The 16,145-nt window shown below is 44.4% G+C and overlaps 1 protein-coding gene across 1 annotated transcript in view; it reads left to right on the top strand.

Moving 5' to 3' along the window:
• The first annotated feature begins 9,282 nt into the window (after nucleotides 1-9,282).
• ANO9 (anoctamin 9) overlaps nucleotides 9,283-16,145 on the top strand; it is a 55,004-nt gene continuing 48,141 nt past the window's right edge. Inside the window, exon 1 of the mRNA XM_019547244.1 lies at nucleotides 9,283-9,507. Within this exon, the coding sequence (XP_019402789.1) occupies nucleotides 9,502-9,507 (6 nt within the window). The 5' untranslated portion in view covers nucleotides 9,283-9,501. The remainder of the gene's footprint in view (nucleotides 9,508-16,145) is intronic.

The raw sequence follows: 16,145 nt of genomic DNA, 5'->3' as shown, positions 1-16,145 counted from the left end.
CAAATGCAAAGACTAAGATTCATGAAAGCTTGTCCAATACGTCTCCCAACTATGCAGTTGGTCCAATAAAAGATAAGCACAAAAAAACCCTTGCCTTTTTTATATTTCCTGGACCATCACAGTTTCAAAAACTATCTTACAGGTCATTCTCCAATGCATGAGAACCATTTCCTGGAGAATACCTAAACAGAACTAGGTAGGAATATTTAACATAAGTATATTGTAATCTAAACGCATGAAATATGGAGAGAAGCAAACATAATTCTTATTATGCAGCTGGATATGAGATTATGCAGTGATGTCAGACACCCAGCCCATGGACCGGACTTAGGTCTACTGACATCTGTGTTTGTCTAGCCGTCTGTCTGGACCCACAACATTTCCCTCATGACAAATACAGATTTTCACTTACTGTAATCTTAAAAAAGGATTTTGATACCTGGCAATAACATCTTCATGTTTGCGCCCAATAGAACTGCTGCATATATCCCTAGGTGAACCGTCTACATTCATTTCAGTGGCATGTACGTCTAGGATCCTAGCAATAGTATCATGGGTACGTCTCTACCACCCCAGTATAGTGCCATAGAGTACTATACTGAGACATGCTGCACTCACTCCACTCCTACTGCCTCCCTAACTGGAAACAGTGTATCTGATTTAATGCTTTTGGCTGCCTCTCAAGCCCTGAGTAAATTTAAGAAAGGGCTAGAGCAGGGATAGGTAACCCCTGGCATGCATGCTGGAGCATGGCACAAAAAGGCATTTTGCCTGGCACTCGCACCTTGGGGAACAAGCTGGGGCTGCACTGCCACATCAAGGATTGGGCACCTCATGGCTTCCTTGCCAGCTGCCACTGGCACACCAACATCTTATGAGTTGAGGTCGCAGGTACTTTTGACACTGCCCACAAATATTGCCCACCCCTGACACATTGACTGTTCCTGTTGCACTCTCACCAAGGGACAGCAGATGGTGCTATGAGACAATAACTCCTATTTCAGGACTGACATATTTTTGTTGTCTCCTTCCTAGCTTGTGGCCAGGTTCCTCATTCACACTGTTCTCTAACGGATTTTCTTTGGCTGCTGAGAAACATATTCTTTACGATCAATCTCCAAGAATAACATGCCCAACAAGTATTAGCCAGTCTCAGTTTGACATCATTACGTGTATTTACTTCTGTCTGCTATCTATCCTCCTCCTTCTTACAATAATATGCAGTTTCAGTACAAGGACTGTCTTTATTCTGCTTTGTGACACATTTTTCTGGGTATTTAAAGCTCTACTTGAACTCCAATGTCTTCAACATGAGCTTATCACTACTAAGATATTCTGTCCATCTCATGGTGTAAGGGAGCATGACGTGGTTTAGCAAGCTCTTATATCAACTGCTCTAACACACACATACTTGATGTAAAGTGTGATGGAGGCATTTGCTTATGGATGTAACAGAGCAGCCGTCAACTATCTCTGATGGACTGGTATAAATGCATCATGATAATGAAGAAGGTGTAATAAGTTCTCTGACAAACCTTCTGTTACACTATGGTGCCCCAGGTACAGGAAACTCTGGATAATACAGTTTTTCTCTCACCCCTGTTTCTAGAGCACAAACATCTGTTCTTAAGCCATTCTACACAGGAGGAGAGAGCATAATTTTAAGTCCTTTTCCTCACAGTCCTAAACAATCAGATTGGATGGGCCCCATGAAATATGTTAGTGCCATCCTAAGTTGGATAGGCTTGGATGTGCAATTCTTTTATTTAGAGCGCTGGGGGGTCACTGTTGTAAGCAAAACACTTCTGTGGATGTGTGAACCCTGGATCGAAAACACTCAGAGCACAGCAAAATCCAAGGCAGATTTTCACTGAGGTCCTTCTTTGCTCTAAGGACAACCTCCCTGCTAAAGCTCATGTTCCTAGGCCATCATCCTTAGATTGTGGAAGAAACATATATGCAGGAGGGTGTCCTGCCATGTGTAATTTGAAGAAATAGCACGATCACTTTTATTTCTCTTCATGATGACTAGGTAGAATGAAACCAGGCTATTCAGTACCATTTTCATGAGTCCCAGATACCCCTGAATTGAAAAGTTTTTACCTTTGCAGATTGCTATGAGAGAGAGTGCTTCCAGCAACACTCCCAAAACCTCCTGGGTTTCATTGGTCAGCTGGAAAGAGATGGCACTGCCACACTTAACTCCCTTTCACCTCAGTCTAGCAATGACTGCACTACATGAAAACTGAAAGGCTTTACACACAACTGGACTTCGCTCTTTTTTCAGGCGAAACAGGAAATAGGATCTATCCTATCAAGTCGGTACTTCTTGGTATTTGCAACAGAAGCTGTGCAAACACGCAAACACCTTTGTCCTGCCACCTACACCCCACTATACATTTGCACCCAATAAAAGGGGGGAAGGGAAACTTTCCCTCTTATCAATCCCACCAGATAGCTTGTAGGAAGCTAAACCCTGTGTGTTCCTTAACTTCTAGGTGATCCCACAGATACCATAAATACTGGAACTCTTCCAAGACTTCCAGGCTTGATTATGAGTCCACTGAAGTCATTTGGCAAAACTACTGAGCTAAACTGACTTAGGATCAAGCCCTGTGATTTCTGGTTGCCTCGCCAGTCACAGTATATCTGGAATTCCCTTGATGTTCTTTATTTGTCCTAAGAGTGTCATTTTATAGCCCCAAAAATAAGATAAGGGAAGTTGAAAACTACTAATGGAGGGGTTATTATTGTTCCATTTTTAAAAAGTAGTTAAAATCAGAACACAAAACACACATGGCGGGAGGTATGAGAGAATGTGTTCATCCCTGGTTTACGTATAACAAAACATATCAGTCTTTTCCACTCCTTTCACCTGCTGTTACTGTCATGCTCCAAATCCAGCACAAAGCTGCACCCTTCTTGCAGCCTCTCTCTTTAATGTTAACTTGAACAACAAACATGAATGTCTACATAAGCTTTCTCTTGCCCTTGGCTGCCACTCCTGGATTTATCATGAGGGATCCTGGTTTTCTCTGATTTAAAAAATCCCCAATTTTTGGTTAAAAAGAAGTAACCTCAAATCCACATTTTTCTGTGATTTAAATAAAACATCACTTTATACACACACACACACACACACACACACACACACACACACACATACATATATAATGTATATTTTTTTAATCAGAGAAAACCATGATCCCTGGTTATCATAGCAGAACCCCTCTTTCTCTGCATCCCTTTTTTCTCTACATCACAGAGACTGTCTTCATACTCAGTTAATACTACCTACCTGGTGTGGCTGCCAGAATAAGTCAGTGGAGTAGTTCTGTGTCACTGATATTGTCCTAGCGCTAAACAGCATGTACCAGGCATTATACCACCAGAGCTATAACAGAATGAACAGTTCGAATAAAACCTAAATAATATCCTCAGCCCTGCGCCCATCAGTATGGTATCTGAGCACTTGTATGACCCTGCATAATGATGCAATTGTCATGTCTATCCCAATCTCTAGCAAAGCTAATCATCCCAGGAAAGAGAGCCAAGAGAAGCACACTACTGGAAACAAACATCTCCTAAACATGGCAGTGTCTTTGTTTAACAGGGCTGTTTATTCAAGAAGTCTGGTGCTCCCTAGAGTGCATTGTTTCTTGCCACCTTTTTTCTCCTTGATCCTTTGAAACTACACCTGCAGTGGAGGATGTATGGGCTGTTACATTAACATAATGGATCAATTACAGGGAAGCAAGACACTGAATGCACATGCGGCAAGGAGTACTATGTACACAAGTTGGTGATGAGTCATCTTATACACTCAGCTCAATATCATTCGAGGAGTCCAAAAATCAAGCATTAGGTCTGAAAAGTCATGATAGTAATGACATTAAAAAAATTAAACATTTGTATTTTTTATTTGCCTCTGCGTTTTGATACTGTGAGAAATGGACAACATAAAAATAAGATTCTCATGAAATCAGTTGACTCCAGGAGCTCTGTCTTTAAAGAAGCACACCAAATAACACAAGACTTGTGATACAGTTGGAAACATTTGGCAGAGCAGGAACCCCAAATGCTGGTTTACCTCCTCCAATAATTTCTTTTCAAAGCAAAGGTGATCAGAGTTATGGAAAGCTTCCATTCAAGGAGAGACTGAAAAGACATGGTCTCTTCATTTTGGTAAAGAGATGACTGGGTTGGAGAGGCAGTGGGGAGGTGACTGAAAAAGGTCTATAAAATCATAAATTATGTGGAAAAAGTGAATAGGTAACTATTATTTGCTCCATCTCATAATGCAAGAATTAAGGAGCACTGAATAAGACTATCAGGCAGCAATTTTAAAACAAACCAAAGGAAGTATTCTTTTAGACACCACAGAGTTAACCACCACATAGTCTGTCCCTAGCTCCCCAGGGGAGCTAGGGACAGACATGACACATAACTGATCAGAGACTGGTTTAAACCTGTAACAGAACAGATATTCAGTGTGCATAAACCAGTTAGAAAATGGCTGAAACTGGTTTGAGATAAAAGTGGTTGAATGTAGTATCAGACTTAACTGATTTGGGTCAAACCAGTTTAAGCAATATCTGTCCCAGACCCCCTGCTGGTTTAAGATAAATCAGACTCCCTCAACATCCTCTCTGGGCTGGGTGGGACTCTCTGCTTCACAGCAGGGCTGGCCCCTCCCCTCTGCTCCTTGGCTGCAGCTCCAGCAGAGACTTGCAGTCTGCTCCCCCCACTCCCCCTCACCACTCCCTGCTAAACAGGAGTTCCCCACTTCCCTCTGCTTTGCTGGGAGGTATCTGTATTAGCTAGCAGACCACATGCTGCTATGGTCAGAATCAATAGGAAGCTGGTAATGTCCCTGTTGTTTTCTTAATGGGGTGATAAACAGGGCTGGCCTGTCCTATCCTGAGAAACCTGTGGCCACAGGGGGCCCTGCAGTTAAGGGGCCCCCTGTGTCCAGCTGCTTGCCACCCCCCCCACCCCACTGCTGCCGCTGGCTTCATGTCCAGCCACTCACCACCCTCCCCCTCCACCCCCACTAGCTTCTTTGGGGCAGGGGGCCCCAAAGCTATTTCTTGCAGGGGGCTCCAAAAATTGTGAGCTGGCCCTGACGATAAACACTGATTAGGGGTGATAAGCACTGTTATCAATTCCCTGCTGAGCTAAACAGAGCATCCTGCTGGGGCCTGGCCATGCCCCCCTCCCCCCTCCATCCCAGCTCAGTACTGTAAAAAGGAAGGGAGGGCTGTTCCAGTGCCCCCCATCTTTGAGCCTGAGCCATTCCAGGCATGTGCCTGCATTTCTGAAATGAAAAGGGAATGTCTATCCACCTCCAAATCAATTCAAGCTTTGCAGGTTAGACTAACCTGCAAAGATTGAATCAATTCAGGCTCAGGCTTTTTGAATGTCTGCCCCTAACCATGGAACCCAATGACAATTGTATAGCTGGATTAAGAAATGTGCCAGACTAACTTAAGGAGGATGGGTCTATCAGGAGCTATAGAACACATCTGTCACAGATACAATCTACTCAAAGTGTCAGGGAGGGTACAAGGGATGGATCATTGGTGACTTTCTGCAAAGCATTAGGAACTAGGGAGTAGCTGGTCAGGGAAGGTCACCTGATACACAGACAAAATCCCAGGGTCAGGTTCCCAGGGAGCCAGGAGTCCAAAGTCAGAGTCAAGGTGAACTAGAAGCCAGTGCTGAGGTCAAAGTGAAGCTGGATCTTGGCCCTGAGCTGTGGGGGGACCATGGACCTATTTGGATGGGTCCAGTAGTGGTGCTTAACCTCTGGCCCATGGGTCTTCCTATGGCTCTGGAAATTTATCAGCAGGGGAGCAGTGGCAACATTAATTGCTGTTCCCCTGCTGCTAAATTTCCAAACCAATGAGAAGCCTCCAGGTTGGGATAACTTGGCCCTGTGTGTTAGATTGGGCTTACATGAGGCTGGTTCCATCATGCAAAGTCAGACTGGTGCATGGGGTAGGGCCATCACACTGGGCAGGCAAGTGAGTGATAACTTTCATTTGATGGCTGGTCATTGGTTGGTCTAGGTCTGGGCTCTTTTTAACCTTGAACCATCACAGTTTATCCCTAGCTGAAGATGAAAAATATTGTGTGAGCCTCTTGTTAAAATACTGGTAGCTTGCCACTATTCAAACATGACTCTCACTAATGACTCATGCATTAAAATGCCCTATTTATAGCACATAAATATTTAATCTGAAATAATGTATATAAAGGCAGCCAAATGGTCAGCCTGACCCTGCCAAGGAGTTCAGAATTTCCATTTGAGACCCAAGGACAGCAGGATGTTTCCACAACTCTGAAGTTCTGTCATTTTAAATACTAAACCAAAATTGTCCCATAGAGGTAGTACAAAGTTAGACACTCAATGGGTGTGAACTGGCAGCAGAGCCACATGAACTGCCGGGGAGTTGTAAAAGATACTTCAGGAGTTGTAAAAGATACTTCAGAATGGCCACATAAATCACCCGCTCTTCCCCTGACTCACAGCTGTAGTTGATTTTCTGTCTTGGGGTACAGGCCTGAAGCCTGCAACCTTGTCCAGCTGACTAGCCTTACCATCAGTAAGTTGGAGGTATTTTTTACATGTTGCTTTCTCATTTCGTCTAACTTTTTGTACCTTAATTCAGTGAACTTTGTCTACAACCACCAGATGGGAACTAAAAACCCTGCAATTGTCTTTTACATCGGGAAATTTATTAAACCCATTTACATCCTCCAATTTCTACTTTCCCCTTTCCCATCTTATCTCAGGCCATGGTCCACTCTTTTTTCTTCTCTGCAGCTCCTGAGAATTGAGAGGAAGCTTCCTGATGTTTTGTATAGGCAGCTGAGACCCACTTCTGTGCTTCTACAGGGCTGTAGAGGATGTCTCCTTGCAGAAGGAGGTTCCTCAGAGATCCTATTTGCAGGAAAGTCCCAAATGTAACCTGACATTATGGGTCTTGTTGGTGCCTGAGTATGTCAGTGAGAAAGGGATAAGAAAACCTGGAATGGCCAAGCACCTAGTTCTTAAAGCCTTCTCAGAGTGGACAAGGGCAGGAGGAAGTGTGTGGTGGAGTGGGAGTAGACGGGAGCATCATCAAACTGATGATGAGGATATAGGCAACTAGGGGGAATAATGGGTGTGGGGCCAAGGAAGAAATGAAGGCTAAAGAATAAGGTGGAAAGGGAGCAATGGCAGAGGGTGAACCAGAGCAAGGAATTGATAGGGTGGGAGAAATAAAATGTGGGTGTGAAAGAGAGGCTTAGGGGGAAGGAGAGATAGAATCATAGAAAATTAGGGCTGGAAGGGACCCCAGAAGATTAGCTAGTCCAAAGCAGGACCGTCCCCAACTAAATCATCCCAGCCAAAGATTTGTCTAGCTGGGTTTTGAAAACCTGCAAGGATGGAGCTTCCACCACCTCTCTAAGTAATCTGTTCCAGTGTTTTACTACCCTCCTCGTGAGAAAATTCTTCTTAATATCTAACCTAAATTTCCCTTGCTGCAACTTGAAACCTTTGCTCATTCTTCTGTCATTTGCCAGCACTAAGAACAGTCTAGCTCCATCCTCTTTTGAATCCCACTTCAGATAGTTGAAGGCTGCTACTAAATCCCCCCTCAGTCTTCTCTTCTCTAGACTAAATAAGTCCAGTTCCCTTAGTCTTTCCTCAGAAGTCATGTGCCCAGCCCCCTCACCATTTTTGTCACCCTCCACTGGACTTGCTCTAATTTGTCCACCTCCATTCTGTAGTGAAAGACCCAAAACTGAACACAGTACTCCAGATGTGGACTCTTCAGTGCTGAACAGAGAGGAATAATTACTTCTGTTGACCTACTGGCAACACACCTACCAGTGTAGCCCAGCATGCCATTAGCCTTCTTGGCAATAAGGGCACGCTGCTGGCTCATATTCAGCTGATTGTCCACTGTAACCCCCAGGTCTTTTTCTGCAGAGCTGCTTCCCAGCCAGACAGCTCCCAGCCTGTACTGGTGCATGGGATTTTTCCATCCTAACTGCAGGACTTTGCACTTGTCCTTGTTGAACCCCACGAGATTTCTTTTGGCCCAATCCTCCAATTTGTCTAGATCACTTTGAATCCTAGCTGTACCCTCTAGTGTATCTACTACTCCCCCCCATCTGCAAACTTGCTGAGGGTGCACTCTGTGCCATCTTCCAGGTTGTTAATGAAGACATTGAACAAAACTGGCCCTGGGACTGACCACTGGGGCACTCCACTTGATACTGGCTGCCGACTAGACATCAATGTAAGGTCTGCTGACTAGATGTAAGAACTAATCCAGCTCCGCCTATAAACAGCAGCAAAGCTCCCCAGGGATTGGGATGAGAGTTGGATCAAGCTGTGAAACGGCATGGGAGGTGAAGGAAAGGAACCCATAGCAAAGACAAGTTCTCTGTAGCATTGTCCATTATTTTGCTCCATGTCTGTATAGGAGCCAGCACAACAGGACCCTGACTTGGACTCTGTGATAATACGAGTAAATAATAATACAACCCACATTGTAGGTACAAAAAGAGAGCAAAGGGGTAGGTTGGAGGGAGAGGGAAGGGAAGACAACTATTATTACACACTAAAAGAGGAGGACAACAGCCCCTAAAAAAGAGGGAGGAGAAATGGTACAGAAGCTGTAGGGGAAGGGAGGAAGGAATAAGGGAGGAGGATAAGGAATGGAGGAGAGATATCTAGAGCATAAGAAAGGATAAAGGTATACAGAACTGAAGGCATAAAAAATCCACCCAAGGATGAGTCCACTGTGCCCAAGGGAAAGGGCCCCTTGGGCTCAGTGCTCTTGCCCTTTGCGACAATAGCCTACAACATTGACCACTGATTGTGGACTCTAGGGACAAAGTTCCAATTGACTTCAATAGGTCCAGGTGTTTGCCCCATGAGTCTGGTTTTCCAAAGTGCACTGAAATCAGCAGGAGCTGGAAAAGCCTGGAACCTACGAAAATTAGCCACCCAGTTAGAGACAGGGCACCAAAACACAAAAGACTCCTAGATCTGGCACCACCTTTGCACATCTTGTCTTATGGAGTTTTGCCCCTGCGTTGGATATTGGAAGAATTTGGCCCAGAGTGAAGGTTGATGAAAGCAACAAGCCTATGGGAAGCGGTGCTGGGCCTGCCACTCCTCATCTTGACAGACATAGGCAGGTGAGGGAGGCAGGGTGAAAGGGTAGTTTCCTTCCCACCTCCTTTTCTCTCTTTCTATCACGGGAGTCACAGGTGGGAGGAGAAAAAGCCTCATACGGAAGTCAAGTCTGGGCAGCTCAGCCTGGGTAAAACCTCAGAAACATAAAGGAGGGGGAAAACAAAACAGGTTTGGTTAGAGCACAGAAGATACCATCAGTTTCTCCTTCCTGCTGCCTCAGCCAGAAGACCTGCTCCAGACGCAACTCCTGTCAGCTGATCTTGGTAGGGAGACGGAGAGATTCTTCCCTTCACCAATTAACCATGCAGGTAAGAAAAAGAAACCACTCAACTCAACTCAATGTAACTCAAGTAACTTGCATTCAGTCTCTCTGGACTGTACATGCCTTTGAAACACAGCACCTTTTAAAATCTCATCCTTTTCACATTTGTGCTCCAAGCCCTTCTAAACCACAACAATCAGCTTTTAATACACTCAGCAAATCTAGTGCCTCTTCTCAGTGAATGACCTGTTTCCCCATGTGAAACTGACTAAGCAAAGTCACTCTGTCATGTTGGTTTCATGGTTCCCCATGGCGCCTGCAAGTTGCACAAGTTGCGCTGATTAGTTTTGGTTATAGAGTTCATTTATGTTTAGCTGCTGTCAACTTTCGAGTACTGGTGAGCAAATATGAGCCAAAAAGTGGGGAAAGAAAGTAACGTATTCCAGTGAGAATGATACATTTGCTTGAGTTAAAGGAGAGCTTAACCAGGATCCAGAACCTCGGCTTGTAAAAATAAGTATAGTTCTTACGTCTAGTATAAATCAAGTAGTACGCTGATTTGTAGTAGCAGGAAGCATGGCCCTCCATGCATTACAAAGTCCAGTGAAACATCGTGTTTGCTTAATTAACTGCTTGCTTAACTTAGTATTTGCTTGACAAAAAGTAAAGTTACCTGCCCTGCTAAATTGGAATATAAAAGAAAAGATAAGCCTTTTTTTTTAATCCCAAATAACTCTTGTAGTCTTCTAGGGAGACCAGAACATTTGTCAAACATTCAGTCATAGAATCATAAAAAATGAGGATTGGAAGGGACCTCAGGAGGTCCATCCCCAACTAAATCATGCTAGCCAAAGCATTGTCTACCCGGGTTTTGAAAATCATACCATGTACCAATGCAATTGAAGTGTCCTAAGAGTTTCAAATGTCTCTAGGCCAGGGTAAAGGTGCAGAGTTATAGGGCATTTGTACATGACACTTTAAAACAGGTTAAGCGCCCTTTTGCACAGCATTAATTGCGCTGTTGTTTGCACATTTGGCAGCGTATTGCATGTTAATTGCACTGCTGTTCGTTTATTTCGCGGCCTAATGAGCCTTAAGTGACTTTGGGATGCAGCAAATGACTTTGGGATGCAACAAACTAAAACACCTCTGAGGTGTTTTAGGTTCCTACCTTACAGCTGTGAAGGGAAGCACCAGGCCCCATGCAGCTCAGGGGCTGTTCAGGCAGCCCCTGGAAGCAGTCGGGCAGCAGCCCGGGAAGGCAGGCTCTGCTAAAGGGGGTAGGGAAAAAAATGGTGAGCCTGATCTTTTTGGTTTTTTTCCCCTGGAGCCTTCCTGCCTGCCTGAGCTATGTGGGGGGCCGGTGCTTCCCTCTGAGGCTGTGGCACCCCCTGGGACTGCCCAAGTTGGGTGCCTATGGGCAGGTGCCGCCTGGGGGCCACCACCACTGCTTCAGAGGGAAGCATCAGCCCCCGGCCCCTGCAGCTCAGATGTATTTATATACTTCTAAATAGAAGTTCTAATATTTTCTTTCCGCACCCCAATGAATTGTCTTGCGCACACCCTGGGGTGTACGCACTCCACTTTGGAGACCACTGCTCTAGGGAGCTGATTAGCTGTTCTCCCAACACAGGGAAGGGAAGAGGTACAACACCTTCCTCCATACTTAGTGAATTCAGAGTTGTTGCTAAAGTTGCTTGAATTCAAGCACATTGCCAGCACACCAGACCAATTCCATAATCCTTTTCTGGCTACCTCCTTCTGTTTCAGCCCCATGATACAGCTATAGGCTAGCTTAAATTATTCTCTGAAAATTTCTTGTGTAAAGAGAATGCTTGCAAAGCGTACATAATAATTTTTATGCCCACCCACTCCTGGATGTGGTTCCCTGGTACATAAAGGGTGCATCTACATGTTCATTAATGCACGGTGGTGGTTACTGTGCATTAAATTTAGTATTTGTATAATCAAGTACTAAATAATGCGCAGTAAGTTTTTTAGTGATTGTACTGCGCAGTAGCCCAATAATACTGTGCAGTAGCATATCAGTACTGTTTGTGCTGTGACTTGCATAGATGCACCCAGGATGTATCAGGGCATCTTCATATCCTAGCAACTGATGACTCCTAAAGCGACCCTTTTAGACAGCTGGAATAAGTTACAGAAGTTAAAGAACTGCTCTGATGCATGCTGGTGATTGAGGCAGGTTCATATCCAGCTGCTCTATCCAATGCCTTAAAGTAACCTTGGCCATGAGTTAAGCCTAGCTAGGCTGACTTGTAGAACTGGCCCACAGTAGCTTCACACTGCCACATACTAGAGCTGGTGAAATAAGATGCTCAAATAATAGTTTATATGATGATTTTCTCCCCCACAACTGATGGTTGAATAAATGATTTGTGAATCTTATTTTCCTCACTAACCAGCCATCTCAAGAGAGGTTCAGATACAGCATTTTCAATTGTTTTCAGCAATCTCTGAATAATTTATTTGTAAATACACTTTCTTCATTATTCCACCATTGCTGCTGTACATAAAGTTATCTTTAATGCCTACTGAATATGCAAATATGCTATGTGGCCAACTTACTGACGACGTGGAACGAGAGTTAAACAGATACTGTCAAGCTGCTGAGGTTTCACAAGATGTCTTTTACCTTGAATGTTATATACTAGCATAGGATTTGTTCCAGTCATTCTGCTAGAGCCTGGGTTTTAGTTTTGGTGCTTGATTGGTATTTTTAAATATAATGACTCTTTCTTCGCATTATTATTACATGTTATTGTTGTAGCACATTCTGATAGTCCTCTTCAGGGACTAGGATTTCATTGCATTAGACCAATGATTTTCAGCCTTTTTAGATTCAATGGTCCCTGCCCCATATATTTGCAGAACTCAGGAACACTTCAGATGAGAACCACTGTTGTACTGCCTCCCCTTACCTCTGTGGTTCTCAATTGGGGTACTGCTGCTGCCACTGCAGTCAGGTGGAACTGCCCCACACACCTTTCATGGAGCCAGATTGGGAGGCAGCTGCAGCAGGAGTAGGCAATTCTGCCCCAGCCCTTCCTGGATCTAGCCTCATATTCTCCTCCATGAAAGAAAGGCACTCAGAATAGTTCCACCTGGGTGCAGTGGTGGTGGTGGAGGAGCAGATGAATGCACAGATAAATCTCCAGGCTGCAGCACTGTTGCCACTGCTTCCAGGTAAAATGATCTGGCATGACTCTTCTTCCTGGAGAAGCACACAGGGCCAGACTGGGAAGGGCTGTGGCAGGAGCAGGTGCTCCTGCCTGCAGTAGGTTGAGAAACACTGTGTTGGATACCAGACAAATACAGGGGGGAATGACAGTTCTTCCTCTCAGAACGTCACAATATAAGCATATAAACAGGTTTGTGTAGACCCTACTTAGAAGGACCTATGATGTTCCTGGTGAATGTGCAGTTGTGTTTAAGAGGGTGCTATATACTCATTTACTCCCGCTCCCTCTAGGCACTGTATTCACAACCCAGTTCTGATACCCTGCTCCAGGTGAGCACAGCCTTTAGACCAACTACAACACCTCCGGTTGATAATAGGTGAATTTTACTGATACACAGTAATAAGAAATAAGAGTAATGCAGGCAAAGCAAGCAAGATGACTACAAAATACATTATCCAAATTCCCCAGTGCCCAGAATATACACATGGCAAATGGTGCATCCAGCTGATACGTAAATGCCACCTTGAGGTTCTTTGCTTGAATGGCTGATGTCAGCACCCTTGGAGGTCAGGGACTAATGCCCACTTGTTGTTCTGAAAACTGCTTTTGTATTATTTCTCTTCTGATTACTTTTCATTTCCAGATACCATTGATTGATTTCCATGTGGCTATGCTGTCCACATTCTGTTTTGTCAGCCAAGATCCTATCTTCATAAACCCATCACATGCACACATCTTCATTTGGTCATTTCATTCCAAAACAGAAATTCCAAGGGTTTTTGCAAGTGGGTACTGTAGCCCTGGAGCCAGGCCTATCTCTATTATGAAAATAAAGTTTTAAATTTCCCAGGATGTGTATGTCTGTTGGCCTCAGACACCCTGTCTAATTCCAAGCTATGAAAATGCATGACAAACAGGCTTTTAGAAATCAGGTAACCCTTGCCGTTCCCCTAGACCATTGTTTTAATTCAATATCTACTTTATCTACAAGCCAATTCCTAAAAGCAATCCTCTAAATATCGTTATCTAGCCATCACCCCTCTGGTTCTTTCTCCAGGGCAGTTGAGATCTGCCCAGTAAAGGAGTCTCCATTGGAGGCCTGAGCTTCCTTGTAGGGTGAAGGGTTATTTAGTAGGTATGTATCCCCTCATGTAGTGCAGAATGGATCTCCATGTCAAAACTGCTGTACAAAAGTATGCAGGAGAAGTACATTAAATAGAAAAGGATGTGGATAAACTGGGGCAGAGGCAGGAGCAGGAGCAGGGGCAGGGGCTAGGTTGGAAGGTGTGCTCTAGTGAAGTTTGCCTTGTTCTTCCCGCTGTAGAGAAATCATTCTAGAGACTGTGTGGGCAACACAAGCCATTATGGCTGGAGCAGCCACTGTATAATGGATCTGCATTGCAGGGCAAGAGTCCCTTCCCTATTCCTTTGCACCCAGTGCAACTAGCATATTTTCTTGTATACAACACATAAGTTTTCCCCAAAAACCTGCTTCTGGAAATTGGAGTGTGTATTATATGATAGAAATATGGTAAAAGCAACTTTTGCCACTTACTGGGTAAAACCAAGTAAAATCTGCAGGGAGCAGAACAAGAGCAGGCCTCGCTCCCTAGCAGCTGCTACTTAGTTACTTGCTATAAGGAAAGACCTTTTTTTCTTCACAATGCCTTTCAAAAACAAAATGCATATTATATTCCGTGTCATATTGTATGCAAGAAAATACAGTATTCTGCCTGGGTAAAGGGGGTGGATTTAGCCCCACTGAACACAAACTTTATCAGGTTTGCTGCTAAGTCCTTCTAGACAGACAGATTTTAGGGGGAAGCATTTAGGAGCCCCAGGGCATTTCCCTCCACTCTCAGAGAGGAAAGGTAGGTGCAAACTAGTCAGGTGCAAATGTAAATGACCAAGAGGTGATCACTGCAGTCCTTCCCTTAATGTAAGGATATATTATGAGCCATGGGGCATCACCTTCCCAGTCACATGCTACAAACAGTTAGAATGGTGCTAATAATCACCAAAGCTGCAGAGGGAGATCAGGATGGCTCCCTGCGGTAATGTTCTGGTACCCCAGGAGGGTGTCAAAGAGAGAAAGTGTGCCAGAAAGAGGGTGGAGCAAAAGGTAACTACCCAGGGAACTCCTGAGTGAAGAAAGCAAGGCAGATCCTAAATTACCTTTTCCTCTAAAGACTTCCCGTTATCACTGATATTGTGGTAGCAACAAGAGGATGTAAGTGTGGACTTGCCACCTGTGTTTGAACCACCATGCATCTACACATGATGCTATGTTGCCATAGCAATGCGCTATGGTGACATAGCATCTGCAGACAAAAACCGTGACACTACCACTACATCGCCATAGTAACGCAATCCCTTGGTATAGCATGTTGCTATGGTGACACAGTGGCTAAAAATAACTGCACCGCCAGCATGGCACAGTACAGGCTGCTTTCAAAAGGGAGTATTAAATGATGATGAAGTAACAAAGGCACCGTAGGGGCACATATAGAAGACACATCCCATATCACCTAACCCTGCTAAAAGAACGTGGTTGCTCACATACCAGTGCTTGCCTATGCTGAAGTTCCCATCTCTGCTACCACTTGTGCATCTGAATTTCTGGTATTTGTATAGAGAGTTTTAGCAAATTAAGGAGACAGCAGAAGGAGCAGTGAGGGGACCAGGGAAATAGCAAGATCCTCCCCATTATTAGGGCATTCCTAAGTTGGTGTAAAGCCAATAAAATAGCTCCTACACCATTCCTCAGCCTGTGTCTGGTACAGGAATCATAACTGAAGAAAAGGGACTGCTGCTCCTCTGTGCCTTAACCAATACTTTGTTTCATAATAGCCACAGAACAGCCATTAGGCTTGTTATAACTTGCACCAGGGAAACCATACTGGTGGAGAGTGCCCATTGGATCAGAGAGGCAAAAGACAGCTATCAACCACTGCTGTACTCCTCACCCCTTCTGTGCCCCCAGTCTGACATATCTCCTCTTCAGCTGTGATGAGCACTCTGTCCTCACAGATTAGACTCATGTCCAGTGTTTTAAGTAGCTAAACCTGAGATGCCAGCAATTCTTGAGCTTTGTTCTCAGCTCTGCCACTGACTCACACCATGTGGCCTAAAGAAAGGGTGTAGGGGCAATTTCAGAGCTGCGAGAGCTCCCTGCCACTACTAAAGAAAGGCACAAGAAAGTTGGAGCACTGAAGCCAGTAAACACCAGGGTGTTGTTACATTAAATTTGATGGCACAGATAGGCCCAGAGATTCCAAGGCATTAATGTGACCCTGTCACTACACCCCACTAAACTGTAAACTGGGCTCAAGGTTTCATGTCAGAGAAATCTCTGTTGTCCCAGTCCCCTGGCAGCAACCACTGTTAAATCTTTTAACTTTTTTTTGAAAGATAAACAAACTTTGGGGCAAAGCATCCACGCCAGAAGATAGGCGGGTGATCCAGGCTGACCTGGACAAGC

The sequence above is a fragment of the Crocodylus porosus genome, unplaced genomic scaffold (assembly GCF_001723895.1).
Source record: "Crocodylus porosus isolate Cpor-Errol unplaced genomic scaffold, CroPor_comp1, whole genome shotgun sequence".
Taxonomy (NCBI): domain Eukaryota; kingdom Metazoa; phylum Chordata; order Crocodylia; family Crocodylidae; genus Crocodylus; species Crocodylus porosus.
Note: the sequence above shows the minus strand (reverse complement) of the source record. Positions and strands in the feature narration are given on the sequence as shown.